This window comes from Equus przewalskii, chromosome 20 (assembly GCF_037783145.1).
Source record: "Equus przewalskii isolate Varuska chromosome 20, EquPr2, whole genome shotgun sequence".
In the NCBI taxonomy this organism is placed as follows: Eukaryota; Metazoa; Chordata; class Mammalia; order Perissodactyla; family Equidae; genus Equus; species Equus przewalskii.
Window position 1 is genome coordinate 44,343,258 of NC_091850.1, and position 18,997 is coordinate 44,362,254.

The 18,997-nt window shown below is 40.5% G+C and overlaps 1 protein-coding gene across 1 annotated transcript in view; it reads right to left on the reverse strand.

Annotated features, from left to right (window-relative positions):
• The window catches only part of FBXL7 (F-box and leucine rich repeat protein 7), a 382,495-nt gene that overhangs the window by 7,785 nt on the left and 355,713 nt on the right, over positions 1 to 18,997 (reverse strand). The window contains exon 3 of the mRNA XM_008517646.2: positions 2,710 to 3,321. Coding sequence (XP_008515868.2) covers positions 2,710 to 3,321 — 612 coding nt within the window. The remainder of the gene's footprint in view (positions 1 to 2,709; positions 3,322 to 18,997) is intronic.

Here is an 18,997-nt window from a genome sequence, read left to right on the forward strand (position 1 = left end):
ATTAATTGTGATAGTTAATTTTATGTGTCAACTTACCATATGATGAGGTGCCAAGATATTTGGCTAAACATTATTTCTGGATGTGCCTGAGTGAGCATGTTTCCGGATAAGGTTAACGTTTGAATCAGTGGATTCAGTAAAACAGACTGCTCGCCCCAATGTGTGTGGGCCTTATTCAATCCATCGAGGGCCTGAAGAGCACAAATGGTGGAGGAATGGAGAATTCTCTCTCTCTGCCTGACTGTTTGAGCTAACACATTGGTCTCCTGCCTTTGGACTGAGACTTAAACCGTCAGCACCACTGATTCTCAAGCCTTCAGACTCAGCTGAACTGCACCACTTGCTTTCCTGGGTCCCCAGCCTACAGATGGCAGAGTGTAGTTCTCAGCCTCCACATAATTGTGTGAGCCAATTTCTCTTAATAAATCTCTTTATATATATATATACATACACTATTAGATATATATATACTATTGGTTCTGTTTCTCTGGAGAACCCTGACTAAACATTAATAAAAGGTAATATGTGATAATGAAAATATATTACATCCAGTTACAGTAACTTTCGATGCCTTGAAAAGATAGCTTTCAAGGTGGGCATGCTAGGGATGGGAGGCAGTCTCATGCCCTCTGGGGGAATTAAGCCCTAGACCAGTGGTGAGTCTTCTAAAGTCAAATTTACTGTCGTTGAGAAGGTGGCCACTATCAGAGGCCAGCTACGGAAACCAAGAAGAACAATGCATAGGTGAAGTCACCTCCAGCAGCCCACTGACCTCTCCGTGTGTCAACATAATTTAAATATTCCCTCAGAACTGGACGGTACTGTTCAGAGGTGGTGACACAAATCTATCCTTTTGGCTTGTTGGTTCTTTTAACTTCATTTACCTGAAATTCCCCCCACCCCCGCCCATGCACAATTTCTGGAATTCTGTGCTCTTAACTTGGGGAGTTACAGATTCCCCTGTGTATATAGTCTCTATGTACACAGATTACAAGGGGTCATTGGAAGACATATGAGGAAGCTACACAAATATATTAGGACCAGCAAATTATCCAGGTTGATAGAGAGAAAGGGCATCAAGGCTTTCATAATGATTAGTCAAAGAGGCCAAGCAGGATCTGCTCGCTCAGGCTAGAAGCCCAGGAATATCCATTCCCAAACAGCCAAAGTAGTTTCTGCATTTCTGAATTTCAAAAGGACTCCAAAAGAGAGGGCACAGATACCTGCGGCCTGTATTAAGCGTTCAGGGGGAGCCCTTTAACAAAGATGAGGATGCCAATAAATTATTTTCTAATCTGAGAAAAGAAAGGAAAACGTGGGCCTGAAAAAGAGGCCCACAATGCTCGGAATCTTAGAATGTTAAAGAGTCCAATCCCTTGCCTCTTTGTTTTTAACTGAAGAGAAAACACGTCTAGAGAAAACTACGAATTGTCCCAAATTGCAAAGTTTTGAAACTAGTTTCCACCACATCACAATGCTTTCTCTTTCCAGAATTCCTTAGAGGAAAAATGTAAGAAAACCTCTTGGTTTCCTGCTTCTTTATGCCAACGGCTGCTTCTGACTAACTGAACATACAGTTACTATGGTTTTGTCCCGAAGCCAGCTGAAGGAGGGGAGCAGCGAGTTGCTTTCCAGCCAGGGAAAGAATCTGTGAAAAATAATTGACTGTCATCTGAACTATTTTCAGATGTCGGCTTTCGAAAGAGAGCAAGCTGAGAGAGCTGGCTTTTACCTCAGATTTTGTTGGAGAGTATCATTTACCTCAGATGCTTGTAAATCCCAAATTCTGTTTAGCACCCATCACAGTGGTTTTTACTTCTTGACCCCTCCCCACCAACCCCTGAGGTTGCAGCTCAGGCTGTACATTTCTTTAACTCCCTGATGCATCTTACACATTTCAGCCTCTCGAATGTTCGTCCTTTGACTGGGCAGCGGATGAGATAAAGAAAGGCTGTTAGTCCAGCCGGATTAACGTCTGGCGCCAAAGTGTGAGTCTGAGTTTTAATTTTTCCTGCCTGAGAGAGGTTTTCAAGCAAAGCAGCCTTGCTGGGATTTCCTTCAATTTTTAAAAGAACTAAAGGCTGCACTAGATGGGCCTGACCCTTGCGCTGGGTAATTGAGAATTTTGCTTAAGTAAAGATACAAAATCAGCCCATGGGTGAGGAGAGTGGGATGAAATGTAAGCAGACACTTGGCCATGATACATTTTCCCCAACGTTTGCAAATGGCAAGCCATCATGAGCACAGCCCGCAGCACAGAATCAGCTTAGACACAGCGCTCAGGTTCTATGGAACAATAACCAATGGACATCAGGCGGTTTCTAAACTATCTGTTTGAGTTAGATATTTGGCTCCTATTGATCTCTGTTCAGATAGTTGGGACCCATTATCTATGTTGTTCTGAAATCACAGTGAAAGTTATGGGGGAGGAAAGACACATTGAAAAGTCATGCTATCTTGAACTGCCAGAAAAAAAGGTGCCTCTAGTTTCTCTAAGAAGTTAACATTATTTGATGAAAGAAATACCTCTGGCCTCCAGAGTCACAATTACATAGAGATGGTTTCTCTGGAAGAGTCAGCCTTCCCCCTACTCACTCTCATCTTTAGTGGCTACCAAGAAGGGGACCATCTGGAGGTGGCAATGTTGTCTACTGTTTTGGGGTGGTACATGAGGAAGGCCCCAATGATGGGAGGTTAGCTGCCATTTACCTGACACATCCAAATGCTCCAGGTTGGGGCACAGGGACACCACGTCGAAGACGGCCTCGTTGGAGATATTGTAACAGCCCGAGACTTCCAGTCGCCTCAGTTCCGGGCAGCACTGGGCAATGGTGTAAAGCCCTCGGTCCGTGAGCCGCCTGCAGCCACTGACAGTTACGGTTTCCAGCATGAGACAGACGTTGGGTGTGTCCTGACAGAGTCTGCGGGTCAGCACCTTGAGGGCGCGGTCCACGTTGATGGTCTCGCCCGTCAGGCGGATAGTCCTCCAGAGCCGCGGGTCCCAGGCCAGGTTGTACCAGCGGCGGCACACACGGGCGCAGCGGCACAGTTGGTTGGTGGGCAGGAAGGAGAAGATCTGGACCATGGAGTGGTCCGGGAGCCGCTCTATGCTGGCCTGCTCTTTCTGGGGTCTGGAGGCGAGCCGGATGAGCGGGTGGGTGAGGCGGGTCGGGGGCGGGGAGTGGACCATGGCCACTGTCTCCCCGGTGATGGAGGAGGAGGAGGTGGACGAGCCCTTTCCATTCTGAAATCCGGGCAGGTTCGGTGGACATATCAAGGCTGGGCTGGGCGTGCTCAGTGTGCGCATGCTCAGGTCGGAGTCTGGCAAAGGACAGAGAGCAAAGGGTTAATAATGGCTGTAGTGGAGTCCTGCGAGGGAAGGAGAGAAGGAAGCAACCCCGGGATGACAGGATGATACTCTTGACTGCACTGATACCCATCCTGCTGAATCCATCACCGGAAGCAGAGGCTCAGGCAAGTTTCACCCACTCCAGAAAGGGGCTCGTCCTCCATCATCCACACCAGGGGTGGGCAAACTTTTCTGTAAAAGGCTAGATATGAAATATTTGAGGCGTTGCAAGCCATATGGGCTCTGTCTCTGTTGCAATTACTCAACTCTGCCATTGTAATGCAAAAGCTGCCATAAATAATATGTAACCGAACAGGCGTGGCTCTTTCAATAAAAAACTTGTTTTATAAAAACAGACCAGCTGGATTTGGCCCGGGGCCGTGTTCTGCTGACCTCTGATCTACTATAATGTGATTATTCAAAGGGGCACCAATTCCAAGTTTCATTATTTCGATTCTGGGAAGAAACCTCATATGGTATTACGACCACAAACTGATTTTGTTTTCTAGTTATATTTTGGTTGGGGGGGGTATGTTTCATTTGCAAATGAGGGGAATGGGTTTCAGAAGAAAGGAAGACCGTAGAGAACACTTGCTGTCTTTGCCCTCAGCGGCCCCTTAGCAGCCAGTCCTTCACCTTTTGGTAAATGGTACCCCAACTCTGGGGTCTGGGGAGCCACCCGCTTCCTCTCTCTCTGTTAGACCAAGCACTTCAGATGGAATTTCCAGTCCTTGAATATTTATTTTTCCTCCTTATTAACAACTCCTCCCTTTACATTTGAATAATGTGAGTCATATTCTGTGCTTGGGACTAGAATGATGAGGACATGAGTGGTTTTTAAGTTTATGAGGGATTAAGAATTCTTTAGAATACCGCTTTAAGGAATCTGCTCATTTCCTATTCCTCCCACCTAGATATATATGTATGAGAAAGAATTTATTTGTTCTGTAAATATACTTACATATTACATATTTTACATATATAGATGGATAGATTTATTTAGGAAGACATTTATTCTCTCTCTAAATATGCTTATATATTTTACATATTTTACACATATATATTTTTGTATAGCTATATATAGAGAGAGAGAGAGAAGAGAGACACACAGATAGACAAAGAGAGCCAGAGAGCTAGAAAGTATTTACCTCCAAAATAAAAATTTCTTCATCTGTGAAATAAGTGAGCTGGGCTAGATGATTTCTAAATCATTCACAGCTCTAATTATAGCTCTAAAGACTTAAACAAAAACTCTATCCTTGTGTGCTTTTCCACATTTCATACCTTGGGAATTTTCAAACACTCGTCTTTTCAAAGAACTTCCATCAATAACATATGACACAAGAACTTCTGACACTGACACCTCTGCTCAGTGTCTGTTTATAGTTTTCTTACTCATATACTTTTTTCTACTGCTACAATTTTTTCTTTTTTCTTGTTTGCTGAGGAAGATTTGCCCTGAGGTAACATCCATTGCCAATCTTCCTCTTTCTGCTTGAGAAAGATTTGCCCTGAGCTAACTTCTGTTGTCAATCTTCCTCTTTTTGCTTGAGGAAGATTTGCCCTGAGCTAACATCTGTGCCAATCTTTCACTATTTTGTCTGTGGGTCACCACCACAGCATTGCTACTGATGAGTGGTGTAGGTCCGTGCCCAGGAACTGAACTTGGGCTGCCAAAGCAGAGCTCACTGAACTTAACCACTAGGCAACATGGCCGGCCCTTATAATTTTTTCTTTTAATTTACTTCTTTATAACCTACCACTGAAAATGTCCTTCACATGTCCATGACTTTGCTCATGGAGCATCTTTGAATAATTGTCTGCCTCCACCTCCCTTGTCTGCCTCTTGAAATACAGACACTTTTTGTGACCAAATGCAAACGTCACCTCCTCTAAGAATATGTTCCTAATGTCTTTGAGATATAATTAATACTTTACCTTTTGAAATCCCCACCCCTTGTTATACAGGCATTTGTGAATTTATCTTTCCCTAATATGCTTGATTGCATTACTTTTCTCAATTTTGCATCCTCCCTATATCCCCATATCCTTTGTCATGTGATTTTGCAGGGGCTCCTAGGCAGAGTATATTTCCTCAGTCTGGTGATGTTGGGCTTGGCCATGTGACTTGCTTTTGGCCAGTGAACGTTAGGGAATGTGATGTGCCCAAAGCCGTCTGTGTGGTTAGGCTTGCCCACTTGTGCTTCTATCCCTACCATGAGAAGAACATGCCTGCCTAGCCCACAGATTTTAGGATGATGAGAGAGACCCATGGAACAGACAGAACTGGCCCCAACCTGTGGCTGAGAGCCAAGCTCAACCAAGGCTGGCTGGGGTCAACCAACGCCCAGATGAGCTATAGATGTGCAAGCTAAAATATTGAGTTTGGGGGTGATTTGTTACACAGCATTACTGTGGCAACAGATGATGAATATCCCATCTCTTACACTAAAACCTCCTTTGAGACAAGGATTAAATCCTTTTCTTATTTGTGTCCTGGCAGCACCTGACATAGTTTATGGTACATGGTAGGTGCCCATAAATGTCTTGAATTGAACGAAAATACTTACATGTTTAAAAGATAATAATTTCTAGCTTGGCATGTACTTTTCTATCCCAGGCGGTATACATACTACATTTTAAATCATTCATAAGAAAAGAAATATGTACTTCTCTCTTTTGTTATCAGCTAAAGTAAACAGTAAATGTTTAAGGAAAGCCTTAAATGTAAACCAACTAGGGATTTCAAAACTGCCATCCAAGCTCCAATGGTACTAACCTTCATCATTATGTGTACTCAGAGAACTGCCTCTGAGGTCAGTGTTTTTCTTAGGCAGGCGAACAACTTATTTTGGGCCAGGAGGGAAGGGCAATCTTAGGCTTTCAGCTCAGACATTTTAGCAGCTGTGAGGGCTCTCAAATCTCTCTTCTGCCTTTCCCGGTTCTATTCATCTTGAAAGAGAAGACACTTAACAGCGCTCTGCGGAGACCTGCACAGCTTGAGTTAGGCTCCTGAGGGATGAAATATACTTACAGTGGGGGTGGAGGTGAATTCCTAAAACCTGCATCCATAACTGATTCATTTTTCTTCACTCTTTCATACTCCCAGCTCTGGATAATGGGAATGCATCCAGATTGCCTAGCACTGTGATGCATTCAGTAATGCTCTTGGTTTTTTCTTTCTTTTCTTTCCCAATAATCCTATCCTAGTGTTAACGGAATTCACACTCAGAGATGGCAGCCTCGCACATCTGTGAGGAACATTCTGCCCTGGGGAGGATTCAGAAGCACAGTAATAGCTCTCCTCTCTCTCCCCTCTGGAGCTTAGCAGCAGGATTCTCAGCAGTAATTCATGATAGCTCTGCACTGCTCACAGAAATGGGGAGACGAGCAGGGGAGGCTGGGAGACTTCTGCCGTGAAAGCTGGAAGCCTTTTGCCAGAGCACACACTAGGATTCTCTCGTCCTTCCTATTTATACTTACAGCAGGTCAAGAACTCTCAGAGAATTTTTGAAAGGAAACAATTTGTCGTAATTGAATAAATAGCACCTGATAATTAATAATATACAAAGAACTCACACGGCTTAACAACAAAAAAACAAACAACCCGATCAAAAAATGGGCAGAGCACATGAACAGACATTTCTCAAAAGAAGATATAAATATGGCCAACAGACACATGAAAAGATGTTCATCATCGCTAATCATCAGGGAAATGCAAATCAAAACTACACTAAGATATCACCTTACACCTGTTAGATTGGCAAAAACATCCAAAACCAAGAGCGACAAATGTTGGAGAGGTTGTGGAGAAAAAGGAACCCTCATACACTGTTGGTGGGAATGCAAACTGGTACAGCCACTATGGAAAACAGTATGGAGATTTCTCAAAAAGTTAAAAATAGAAATACCCTATGACCCAGCCATCCCATTACTGGGTATCTACCCTAAGAACCTGAAATCAGAAATCCCAAGAGTCCCTTACACCCCTATGTTCATCGCAGCATTATTTACAATAGCCAAGACGTGGAACCAACCTACATGCCCAGAAACTGATGATTGGATAAAGAAGATATGGTATATATACACAATGGAATACTACTCAGCCATAAAAAAGACAAAATTGGCCCATTCGCAGCAACGTGGGTGGACCTCAAGGGTATTATGTAAAGAGAAATAAACCAGTCAGAGAAAGACGAACTCTATATGACTCCACTCATAGGTGGAAGTTAACATATTGACAAGGAGATCTGATCGGTGGTTACCAGGGAAAAGGGGGGGTGGGGGGAGGGCACAAAGGGGGAAGAGGTGTACCCACAACATGACTAACAATAATGTACAACTGAAATCTCACAAGGTTGTAATCTATCATAACATTAATAAAAAAAATATGAATTTCCCTCTTTATCCATTTAATGTCATCTATCTAGTTGTATAGCCTTGCTGCTCAAATGATAAAAATCTATTTGTAATAGAGCATACAGATACCTAAATATGCTCATTTCAAAATTCCACCTCTGTCCTCACTTAATCAGTAAATATCTTATTTTCTTAACCAATCAATGTATGACAAACTACCCTATAAAAAATATAATAAGAAACACCTTAAAGTTTACATAGTGGAAATTAAAGAAGGCTTAAAACATAAAAAAAAAAAATAGCGCCTGATAATTAAAAAAATAACAAAGAATGATGAGGAATGCTTTGGTCCCTTTCAAATTCTTATGTTGCTATCCTAACCCCTCAGGTGATGGTATTAGGAGCAGGGGCGTTGGGGAAGTGACCAGGTCATGAGCGTAGAGCCCTCATGAATGGGATTAGTGCCTTTATAAAAAGACCCCAGAGAGCTAGCTCTCCCTTATGCCATGTGATATTACAATGAGAAGAAGACCCTCTATGAGGAAGTGTGCCTCCACCAGACACCAAATCTGCCAGCGCCTTGACCTTGGACTTCCCAGCCTCCAGAGCTGTGAGAAATACATTTCTGTTGTTTATAAGCCTCCTGGTCTGTGGTGCTTTGCTACAGCAGCCCAAGTGGACTAGACAAGTAACAATTAGAGGTATGTATACCTAAAAAGTTTTCACAAAATATCGTTTCTTGATATTTCCCCCAAATATATCTATATAATATTTATATATTTACATAAGCATAAATATATATATATCTCCCCCAAATACACGCACATATATATAATTTTAATTTTGAAATAAATATTATTATGGGTAAAATATGCATGGCTTGCCACACAGTCTGTCTTACCCTTTGATACGAGGAGCCATTTACTGCTACTAGGTATGATTGAAAAGAGAAAAAGGTTTTCACATAGAACTGTCAAGAATCCCAGAATATAAATTTCCATATACCAGGAAAATAGAGCATGGCTTCAAATTCAAAACAAGGACCATTTCCACCTCCCAAGTAGTACATTTCACTTGCATGAGAGACTGCAGAATGACCTGGTGCACTCTTTGTACCTAGTTTTTTCTCCTGTGTCCCTTTCGGAGGACTGACAACTAAATGGACACTGGCAATGGCTGCTAATTTTTCTGACACAGCTGGGAAATAAGGATGCCGATGCCCCAAGAACTGGACATACACTCAGAGAGGAAAGGATCAAACACAAATATTAACATGACAGAGATAGAAGAAAGCTGGAACCCTCCTCCTGGCCTTATGACATTGCAATACAAACAGAAGCAGAAAGAAAGATGACTTTATTTGCCCTTAGAATGGATTTAGGATATTTTGTAGGCATGAGCATATTTTCATATCCGAATACCTATTCCAAGTGAATGTCTACCTATGTAACATCTTGAGGGCAAAATCAGCCTATTTATCTTAGTAGTAAGGTGATACCCATTGGGCTAAAACACAGTTTAACAATAACTCTGAGAGGATCCTATTGCTAATTTTAATACATTGTACATTTTGTACACATTTATGTAAAAATTAGCCATTATAGTACATCTTTCTTTACCTTTCCCCAGGCATGTGGTGAGATGCATGGAGAGTATATGGAAGAACTCTACCCTGCCAGACATTATTTTGAGCAGGAAAAATAGGACTTGCCAAAAGTGCCAAATGCAATATACATTTGCAAAAGCTTTATCAATAATCAAATTCATTAAGGCTTGCATCAAAGTGTCAAATTCTGAGAGGTCCTTTTGATAATTGGAAATGGGGATCGTGGTAAAACGGCACAGAGTAGCTTGTTTAAATGCCTTCCGTCCCTGCTGCTTCGGTGGTATTTGTATCGCCTCAAGAAGCAGGTACCACCCACACATTCACCATGGCAAGAAACATTGTAAAGTGGTGTATGCAAAAAGCTCTCCATAATTTCTTTGAAGAAAAGACGTCCCTTGAAATATCAGGAAAAGGAGATCCCAGACTCTTAGGGCACAAATACATCTTCATAACACAGGAAAAATTTCCAGAATATAAATGGCAGGTGGCTTTTTTAATTTACCAAGACTTTTCTTTCCCTGCAAACATTCTTTGTGCAAACTTTTTTCAAGAATAAGTGCATGAGTTGATAATGGAGTCTGTTAAAGGTAGATTCAATGGATTACTTTGTAGTAGAATGGATGGGTGAATGGAGGGATGGACGGGCAGACAAAGCTATAAGGGGAAAAATTATAAAATCTGCAAAAGGTCATGCTTGGTTAATTTTAAGAATTGGAAAAGAGGTTGTCACTTAAGAATGTGTAAGACTCTAAAAAAGAGATGAACACGTGTCATGAAAGCAGAATGGAAGAGTTTAATGGAGAAATGAGCACATACTTTTGCAATAGGATGTGTATTTTGTAGCCTAATTGTCTTCTAATGATATTGGGAAGCTGGATATATCCCCCAAAATTGACATATAACAAAAAGCACACAGCACTCATGTCTGCAGGAAGATATACGGAATGGACTGCAAGAAATACACAGGCATAGAAATTGGGTATTAAAATTCAGTAGGTTGGGCTGCTGCAGATTCTTGGATTACAGATTTATAGGCAGAAAAGAAAGTGACGATTCATTCATTCGTTGGATCATTTAACACACATTGTTACTGCTGCCTGAGTGTCCGGTGGGGTCTAGGAAGGGAAGCGTGTTTGCATTTGACTAGATTATAAAGCAGATGTTCCTAGCCTACCTCCTTTCTGCACCAAAGCCCCATCAAAGTACCTTAACAGCAAAGACTCTGACCTCTCCAATTTATTGTATCCTTTAGGGAGAGAGAAAAATGACTCTATGTTGAGAATGCACTAATAACACACAAAAGCCAGGATGGTAAAGAATAGAAAAGTTTGTCTAAGTCTGGGGAAAAAAGTCGATTTTCAGAAGCCCAACGTGAAGACAATGAATACAGAATCTCCCAGTAGTGGAAAACACTTGAATTAAACAATATTTTGGGTAAACTTTCGGATTTTCTCAAAATGAGTATAATCTTTGTTTGATATAATGGAGATCCCAAGTCAAATATAATTATTCTTTTTTATGTTGATATTTTCATCTATTGACTAAAGAAATAGTGGATTCTTTAAAGTTCAAGAACTTGTGGCTCCATTAATAATTTAAAATGTTTTCAAGTATGTAATTTAAGTGAGAACAAAATGTTTTAAGTTACTTTAAATATGTAAAGAATACCAAAAAGTATAGCTGTCTTTTTCTCGGGCAAACAAACCCTATAAACTTTTTTTCTCATGGTTTCAAAAGTCCTGGAAATTTTACATCTTTAGTAATTACAGTACAGTATCAAAAATATTCAAGGCATCTCATACACACATGCTTATTAGACACATTTTCTTCTAACTACATAGCTGCTTGTTTTGTGCAAGTTTTTATTTTCAAACCACTGCTGTTTACCCTCTAGGAAGTCATATTTACATTACATTGGCCTTTCAAAGTCAAAATTTACAAAGCTCCTCTGCATTTTCCCCCTCTGATTACCAAAACTTTTGTGCAAGATGCTTTCCATTATAAGCTGTCTTTCTACTCGAGAACTCTTGCCATAAAAAGCAAGGTTTCTTTTCTTAGCTTAAACTCAAGCTTAAAAAAATAGATCTATAAAACCTAGCTGATGAAAAAAAATACAATCTAAGCGATCTTTTTTCTTCTTGTTTTATTTCAAAATATTTTCTTTTAATGTAGTTAACATTATATACAGCCCCTAGAACTTATTTAAGGTATTGTTTGCTATAAAGTGGAAATTTATATAGATGAGCTTAATCTTGCATTTCACCTGGAAGGAGTTACCTTTAGGACTCAAGGCTTCTTGCTAGGAATGTCATCCAGAAGGTGGCACCCCCAGGATCAGATCAGGGCTAAGACTTCCGTCCGAGAACAAGGAACTTGCTTTGTCAGTCATCTGGACCAGTCCCATAAAAAGAGAGCTATGGTGATTGATCCCTGAAATCTTGACGAGGACAGTGAGGCTCCTCTCATATCAGGGTGTAGGGTCTAGTCCATATACCCTAGCCCGTACGCTAGTCCATGGCTCTTTATGCCTGCATGCCAGTTCCCCAATGTTGTCCAGTTTTTGACTCTGAACTGAACTGAGCACGGATTCTGTTTTGCCCTTTAGATCTTCTAAAAGGGAACAGTCACACTGCTAAGGAAGCTTTTAAGCCACAGTGTACTAAAAGCCATAAATATAATCAATGAAATGTACAGAATGGCAGCTTTGGAATCTTTGGTGCAGTTTGATTGTTCCTGCAAGATGGGTACCTAGAAAGGATCTTTTAGGAAATTTATGCCTGAGCAAATGTCAGGTGGCCTCAGAAACTATCTAAGTCCAGCCTCCTTATGCTTTTATTTTGTGCTGAAAAGACTTTTTCTTATCTTCTTTTTTCTTATGTGTAGAATGGCAAACGGTGATGACCTTATATTATCTATTCTTTAATGAAAAGTAGGATGTGGGGGGCTGGCTCCGTGGCCGAGTGGTTAAGTTCGCGCACTCTGCTGCGGCGGCCCAGGGTTCAGATCCTGGGCGCAGACATGGCACTGCTCGTCAGGCCACGTTGAGGCGGCGTCCCACATCCCACAACTAGAAGGACCTGCAACTAAGATATACAACTATGTACCAGGAGGGTTTGGGAAATAAAGCAGGAAAAAAAAAAAAAAAAGATTGGCAACAGTTGTTAGCCCAGGTGCCAATCTTTAAAAAAAAAAAAAAAGAAAAAGAAAAGTAGGATGCTTCATCCCTGAGAGAAAGTACCACTACCATTAGATGCTACCCTTTTCAAAAGGCGAGGGGAAATTCTCCTTGTGGTACAGCATGCTTTTAGAATCTCCTTAAACATTTGTTAATACTCCTTTTTAATAAAAAGAAAGCAGGGGCTGGCCCCATGGCCGAGTGGTTAAGTTCGCGTGCTCCGCTGCACGCGGCCCAGTGTTTCGTTGGTTCGGATCCTGGGCGCGGACGTGGCACTGCTCATCAAACCACGCTGAGGCAGCGTCCCACATGCCACAACTAGAAGGACCCACAAGGAAGAATATACAACTATGTACCAGGGGGCTTTGGGGAGAAAAAGGAAAAAAAAAAATCTAAAAAGAAAGCAGACCTCAGATTCAAAGTCTTTGACAGGCAGCAATTTTTAGCTGGCATTTAATAACATTTTTATTGTTTTGGTTTTTGTTGTTCATTATAATTTATTTTTATTTAAAAAATCATCATTTATTTACAATAAGTGATAATGGTCTTTCAAGTAAGGTAATGTTGGTTTTTAAACAATAATTTAAGTTTATTTTGAAAAATATTAAGTGAATAGTAGTACAGGTGGTGAGTAGATATGGCAAAAATCATGATGGCATTTGTAAATGTCTTAAGTTTAGGAAATGCCGTAAAGGTGGAAAGAGCATTGAAGACAGATGAACTTGGATTCCTGTCTCTGCTCTACTGGTGCAACTTACATCATCTGAGGCAAGTCGCTGAGACTTCAGGAGTCGCGAGCCTCCTCTTTTGTAAACTGGAGACACTTTCACCCACTTTACAGAGTAGTTTGGTGGAGTCTATAAAAACTGATATTCTTATCAGTGGAGGCATTTGACAAAAATTATACAAGCTTTACTGAGGACTTCATGGGGAAGAAATTCTGGGCCCTCCTGCTATAGGGCTATGTTTTTAGGGGCATATTATTCTGGATTCCCTGGTATAATCCTGTCTTTGTAAATTCCTTTTTGCTGCCTCCATAAACCTTTGAAATGTCTTTTATGTCTGTGTGGGTGAGGGAAGGAGAATAAAAATTAAAATCCGTGGTCAGAGCACAATGTACTCCTGGTGAACAAAATATGGCCCTTGCATTTATTCACAAAAGAATATTGTAACTGTGAAAGATTTTTCTCATAGTTTTTAAAATAAAATCTGTCTTTCTATGACATAGTGGATAGCTTTCTCCTTGAGATTCCTCTCACGGCTTTTCCAACGCCATTCTCTCTTCTGCGTTTCCTTTCTCCTTCTCAGCTGCTATTTGCTTGTCCTCTTCTGCGGTGTACCACTTATATATACTGATGTTCCCCAAAGATGTCATCCTTAACTCTTCTCTGCTGGCATCTGGCTTCCCCTTGGGTGGGCTCATGCACTCACCTGGCTTCAGCAGCACCTATAAGCTAATGACTGGAAGCTGTAAGCTAATTGACCCGAAACTCAATTTCCAGTCCAGACCATGCTTTCTCTCTGAGGGTCTCCCTCAAACATTAAACACATATATCCAAACAGCTGCTAGACCAGGCCTGCCTAATATGGTAGCCACTAGCCGCATGGAGCTATTAAAAATTAAATTTATTAAAATTAAACTAAAAATAAGCTCCTTGGGTGCACATTTCAGGAGCTCTCTAGCCATACATGGCCAGTGGCTATTGTACGGACCAGCCCAGATATAGAACAATTCCATCACTGTAGAGAGTTCTGCTGGACAATGCTATCTATAATAGCTCTGTCCCTGCAAGTGTCCTTGATGTATCTCCAGTACAATAAGTACAGGCTGAATGTATCAACATCCTTTACGAAACAATCTTCTTCCCTTTTATTCTGTGTGGCTGTTAATGGCCTCACCACTCGTTGAGTCTGCCTCCTAAGCTAGAAACCTGGGAACCAACTTGAATCCTACCTGTATCTAATCAGTTTCCAGGTCCTTCACTTTGATTAGTTTATGGAGCTAACATTCCCCTCCATTCTCTGTCTCCATTATTACCACCCCACTTCAAGTTTTCATCCTCTCTGTCTCTTCTCAACAACTCTTTGACTGACATTGCTGACTCTGATCATCCTTCCAATCCTCCAGCAGTCTAACATAGCCTCTGCCCTGCATTTAGAGTTCACTTCCTAACATATGGTCCAGTTCCCCTGCACCAAAACCTTGAATGGCTCGTGCCTTTTGTTGTGGGTTGAATTGTGTCCTCCACAAAGATATGTGGAAGTCCTAACCCATGGCACCTGTGAAGGTGACCTTATTTGGAAATAGGGTCTTTGAAGGTGTAATCAAGTTAAGGTGATGTCATACTCAATTAGGGTAGTCCCTAATCCAATATGAATGGTGTCATTATGAGAAGAGAAAACAGAGACACAAGGAGAGAAGAGACAGAAACACACAGACACAAAGGTAATACGGTGGCTTAAAGATGGAGGCAGAGATTGGTGTTAGGCTGCCATAAGCCAAGAAACATCTGGGGCCACTAGGAGTGGAAAGAGGCAAGGAAGTATCCTCCTCCATTTCCCTGCCAACACCTTGATTTCAGACTTCAGCCTCCAGAACTGTGACACAATAAATTCTGTTGTTTTAAGCCACCTGGTTTATGGGACTCTGTAAGGGCAGCCCCCCCCCCCCCGGAAACCAAGAAACTTCTTTCCATGCTTCTTTATTGAATGCTTCCTATGTGCCAGGGAAGGCACTACCCAGGGAATAAAGTCCAAATTTTTAAGAGTGTGTAGGAGACCCTTCCACAAAATTCCCATCTCAGAGCACATGCTCATGGTTGTCCCCCTGGTCCAGAAGGTCTTTTCCCCCAGACTAACTGGTAGATGCCCAGTCATTGCTCATGCCCAGGGAGGATGTCGGCTTCTCTGTCAAGCTTTTCCACATCCACCCAGGCTAAATTGTTTAGCTACTTTTAGAGTTTCCATTGAATTAAAATATATCTGTATCACAGCCCTTTTCACACACTGTCTCTCTGTCCACTAGACCGTGAGCACCTGGAGGCCAGGAGCTGTCTCGTTCGTCTCTACGTCAGTCCAGAGTCTCATCTGAATTCGGCCACCAAGAAACTGTTCAACTAATGCACCAAAGGGAATATTCTTTGCTTGGTCTACAACAAATCCCTTTCAGTTTCCTTTTGGTTGTAGTTAAAAAAATTTATAGGAACTACTTGGAGGAACCAGATGTTTCAGGCTGAAGAAGTTGGGACATCTCTGTGCTTTATCAACATTTCATTTTTACGTCTTTTTTCTTTGCCCTCCACTTAATTTAGGCTGAGGAAGTATATACACTTAGTTTAATAGTATTAGTCTACTGAGAAGATATGTAAAAAGACACACTGGCACACACAAAAACAACCTCTTGCACACATCTCCTAAAGTATCTCAGGGCTCAATTCTTAGTTCTTTTTTTCATGACACCTGCTGTTGTAGATTGCTGACATTGCTGTTCACTCCTAATAACAATGAAACATGAAAACTCACAATAAGTGAAAAAGAATAACACTTGTACATTGGCCTAGAATTTAAGATATATTCTGTTTAAGTTTAGTTACCAATATGGAACAGGAACTTTTTCTTTTTTTCCAGAACTGATTCACACATCAGTAGCAATAATCAGAACTGGCTTTTCCTTGACAGTGCGGGACAGACACTAATATTTATTTGCTGTCTTCATGGATAGCTTTGCAAAGCTTGGGGAATGAACCAGCTCTCGTCTTGACAAGAGAAGACACATAGATTTTCATGAAAAGCCTTGGGCACTTTATACGGCATGTTTATATGTCTATCTTAAATGTTTTCTATCTTCCATTGTCAGACAATGCTTTCACCTTTTTTCCCCATGAATAGTTACGAAATTCCAACGTTTGCATCTTTCAAAGTGCAATACATGGTATGGTATTGAATTCAGATTCTAGTAAAGAGAAACACATAAATTTTCAGTTCACAGCAGAAAACAGGTCCCCAGGGAGCAATAGTCTAGTTCACAAATTTAATTTTTAAATGAGAAAAAGAGAAATCTCCAGTAAACTTATGAACATGTAAAAGATCAATAATTAATTAGAATGTTTCCAAAGCAAAGCAAATCCCTGAATTTCCTTAGCCATTTGAAAGTATGACCCACTCTTGTTTAAATTCTTTACAATTTCTTTTAATGTAAAAATATGTGTAAAGCATTCATTATATACAAGACACTGTTCTAAGTACTATATAAATATTGACTCATAAATGCAATATCCCTATTATCATTTTTTTTTCTCCCCAAAGCCCCAGTGCATGGTTGTATATCCTAGTTGTAAGCCCTTCTAGTTCTTTTATGTGAGCTGCAGCCACAGCATGGCAACTGACACACGGGTGGTGTGGTTCTGTGACCAGGAAGTGAACTGGGCCGCTGAAGTGGTGAGAGCCCTGGACTTTAACCACTAGGCAATCAGAGTTGGCTCCCTATTATCATTTTTAAATGCTTGGGAAAACCAAAGACCAAATGATGTGGAGAAACATTTTCCTCTCTCTATATTATCAAATAGAACAATTAAAGGAACAATGAAAGGATTTAGTACATTTAAATATTATTTTATTTACCTGCTGAAGATCTCTTTGCAACCTAGTGGGTGGATAGATACCTTAAGCTGGCCTGGGATACATTTTGCATGGAAAGTTTTCTGGGACTCCCACAGTCTGAGTTCATAATCTCTTCTTGAGAGACCCCAGGGCCACCCTACAGGGTGGGGCTTTTCTAAGGAATAGACCCAATCCTCAGTAGCACAAAGGCTGGCTTTTCACCGGGCCCCTGGGTTTTGGGGGCATGACTTTATGTGGCTCACATGGCCCCTATTCTGGACTGACTATCTTATTTTTCAAAACTTAAATCATACTTTTCTTAGGAAGCCCTCATTTTAACAATAATCTTTTAGAAATTCAGCTGCAGAGTAGAATTCAGGCAAACTGAAATACTTCTGGGAAATCTTTCCACACCAACTGTATAATATTTCTCTGTAGAATTAGGTTATTTCATCAACTTTCCAATTCACCCATATCCCAACTCGTCCATAATTTCTGGGTCATATTTCTCTTTAGGAAGATATCTGCAAGTTTACATTTATTGGATATATCTTTTAACAGCATTTGGACCAAGACTGAAAAAATAAATCTGAAAGTAAGTTTGTAATTATAATGCTTGGCATTAATCAGTATTTACAGCTCCCACTGAATCCCAAGATCATTCCAAAAAAATGCTTGGGGTACAGGCTGGGAACCAGGAGAGGAGGAAGCGTAAATTTGATATGTTGGAGATGATCCCTATTTAAGATTGCTTTTCTGGACAATCTGTGCTTTTAGTTCCCTTTTAACCAAAATTCAAGACTTATACTTAGCTATAAAGCAAACAAAATGGTAGATTCCGGTCCATCATTTATACAGATATTTCATATACTAGGATGTTTCATATTCAGTAGGTTATACTTCTAGTTTCCTCTGGGAAGCTAGGATTTGACCTTGTGACATGGGTCATGGTGGGAGTGGGGCAGACGAGTGGATGGAGAGGTAACTCAGGATTCATCCCCTCCATCCTGCCCTCTGCATTCTTCCTTTGCTTCTTCCAACCCATATTAAGATAGCCACACTGCTCTCATAGGTGGACCACTTTGCTTACCTTCATAAGTTCAGATCTGAACTTAAAATACTTTATTTTTACCAGCAAATATTAACACTCTGACATTATATTCCAGGCTGGTGGCTTGAGTTTTCCTCAAGATTTTTCGTAGTTGTTAGATTTGTTCATTTGGTTTTAAAATGCCTCTCTACTAAATTAGTAAAAGCAAAGATTACCAAAGATGACAAAAAGATTTTCAGATTCATTCTTCATGGAACTGAACAGAGGTTGACCAGATAGAAGCCTTGAGGTAGAAATTGTTTTAGTGTGTTCAATATGAACTGTCTTAAAAGAAATCCCTTATTCTGGACCAGATTATTTACAGGCTGGCTTCCAAGCCATAAATTAGTACTTTTTGGTTAAGAAGACAATTAAATCTCTTAAAATCTTTCAAAAAGGGAAAATAAGATGAAATTGGCACCTCAATTTTAGATTTTTAAAGAGAAATTTCAATGTTTTATTATTTTGGAATTAATTTTAGGTCATTGTGAACAACAAAAAAGCATGGTTTATAGCTAAAAGATTGCTTCATGTTGCTTCATGGATCAGGAAAATAAAAAGATGACTAAAACAGCATTTTTCAAAATGGTCAATTTGGCTCTTTTGGCCATGTCAAGAGCTTTGTGAAATAACAGAGCTGAATATCCAGTGATTGACTATTGTGATACTTAAGTACAGCACAGAATAACACAAGCCACAAAGAAACGGTCAGATATTTGTACTTTTAACATTCTGTTTTGGCCAGTAGTATTAACTAAGGGACATACTTTATTTTCATTATTAAAAAATAACCCACATAATTACAGTCAAATGGTTATG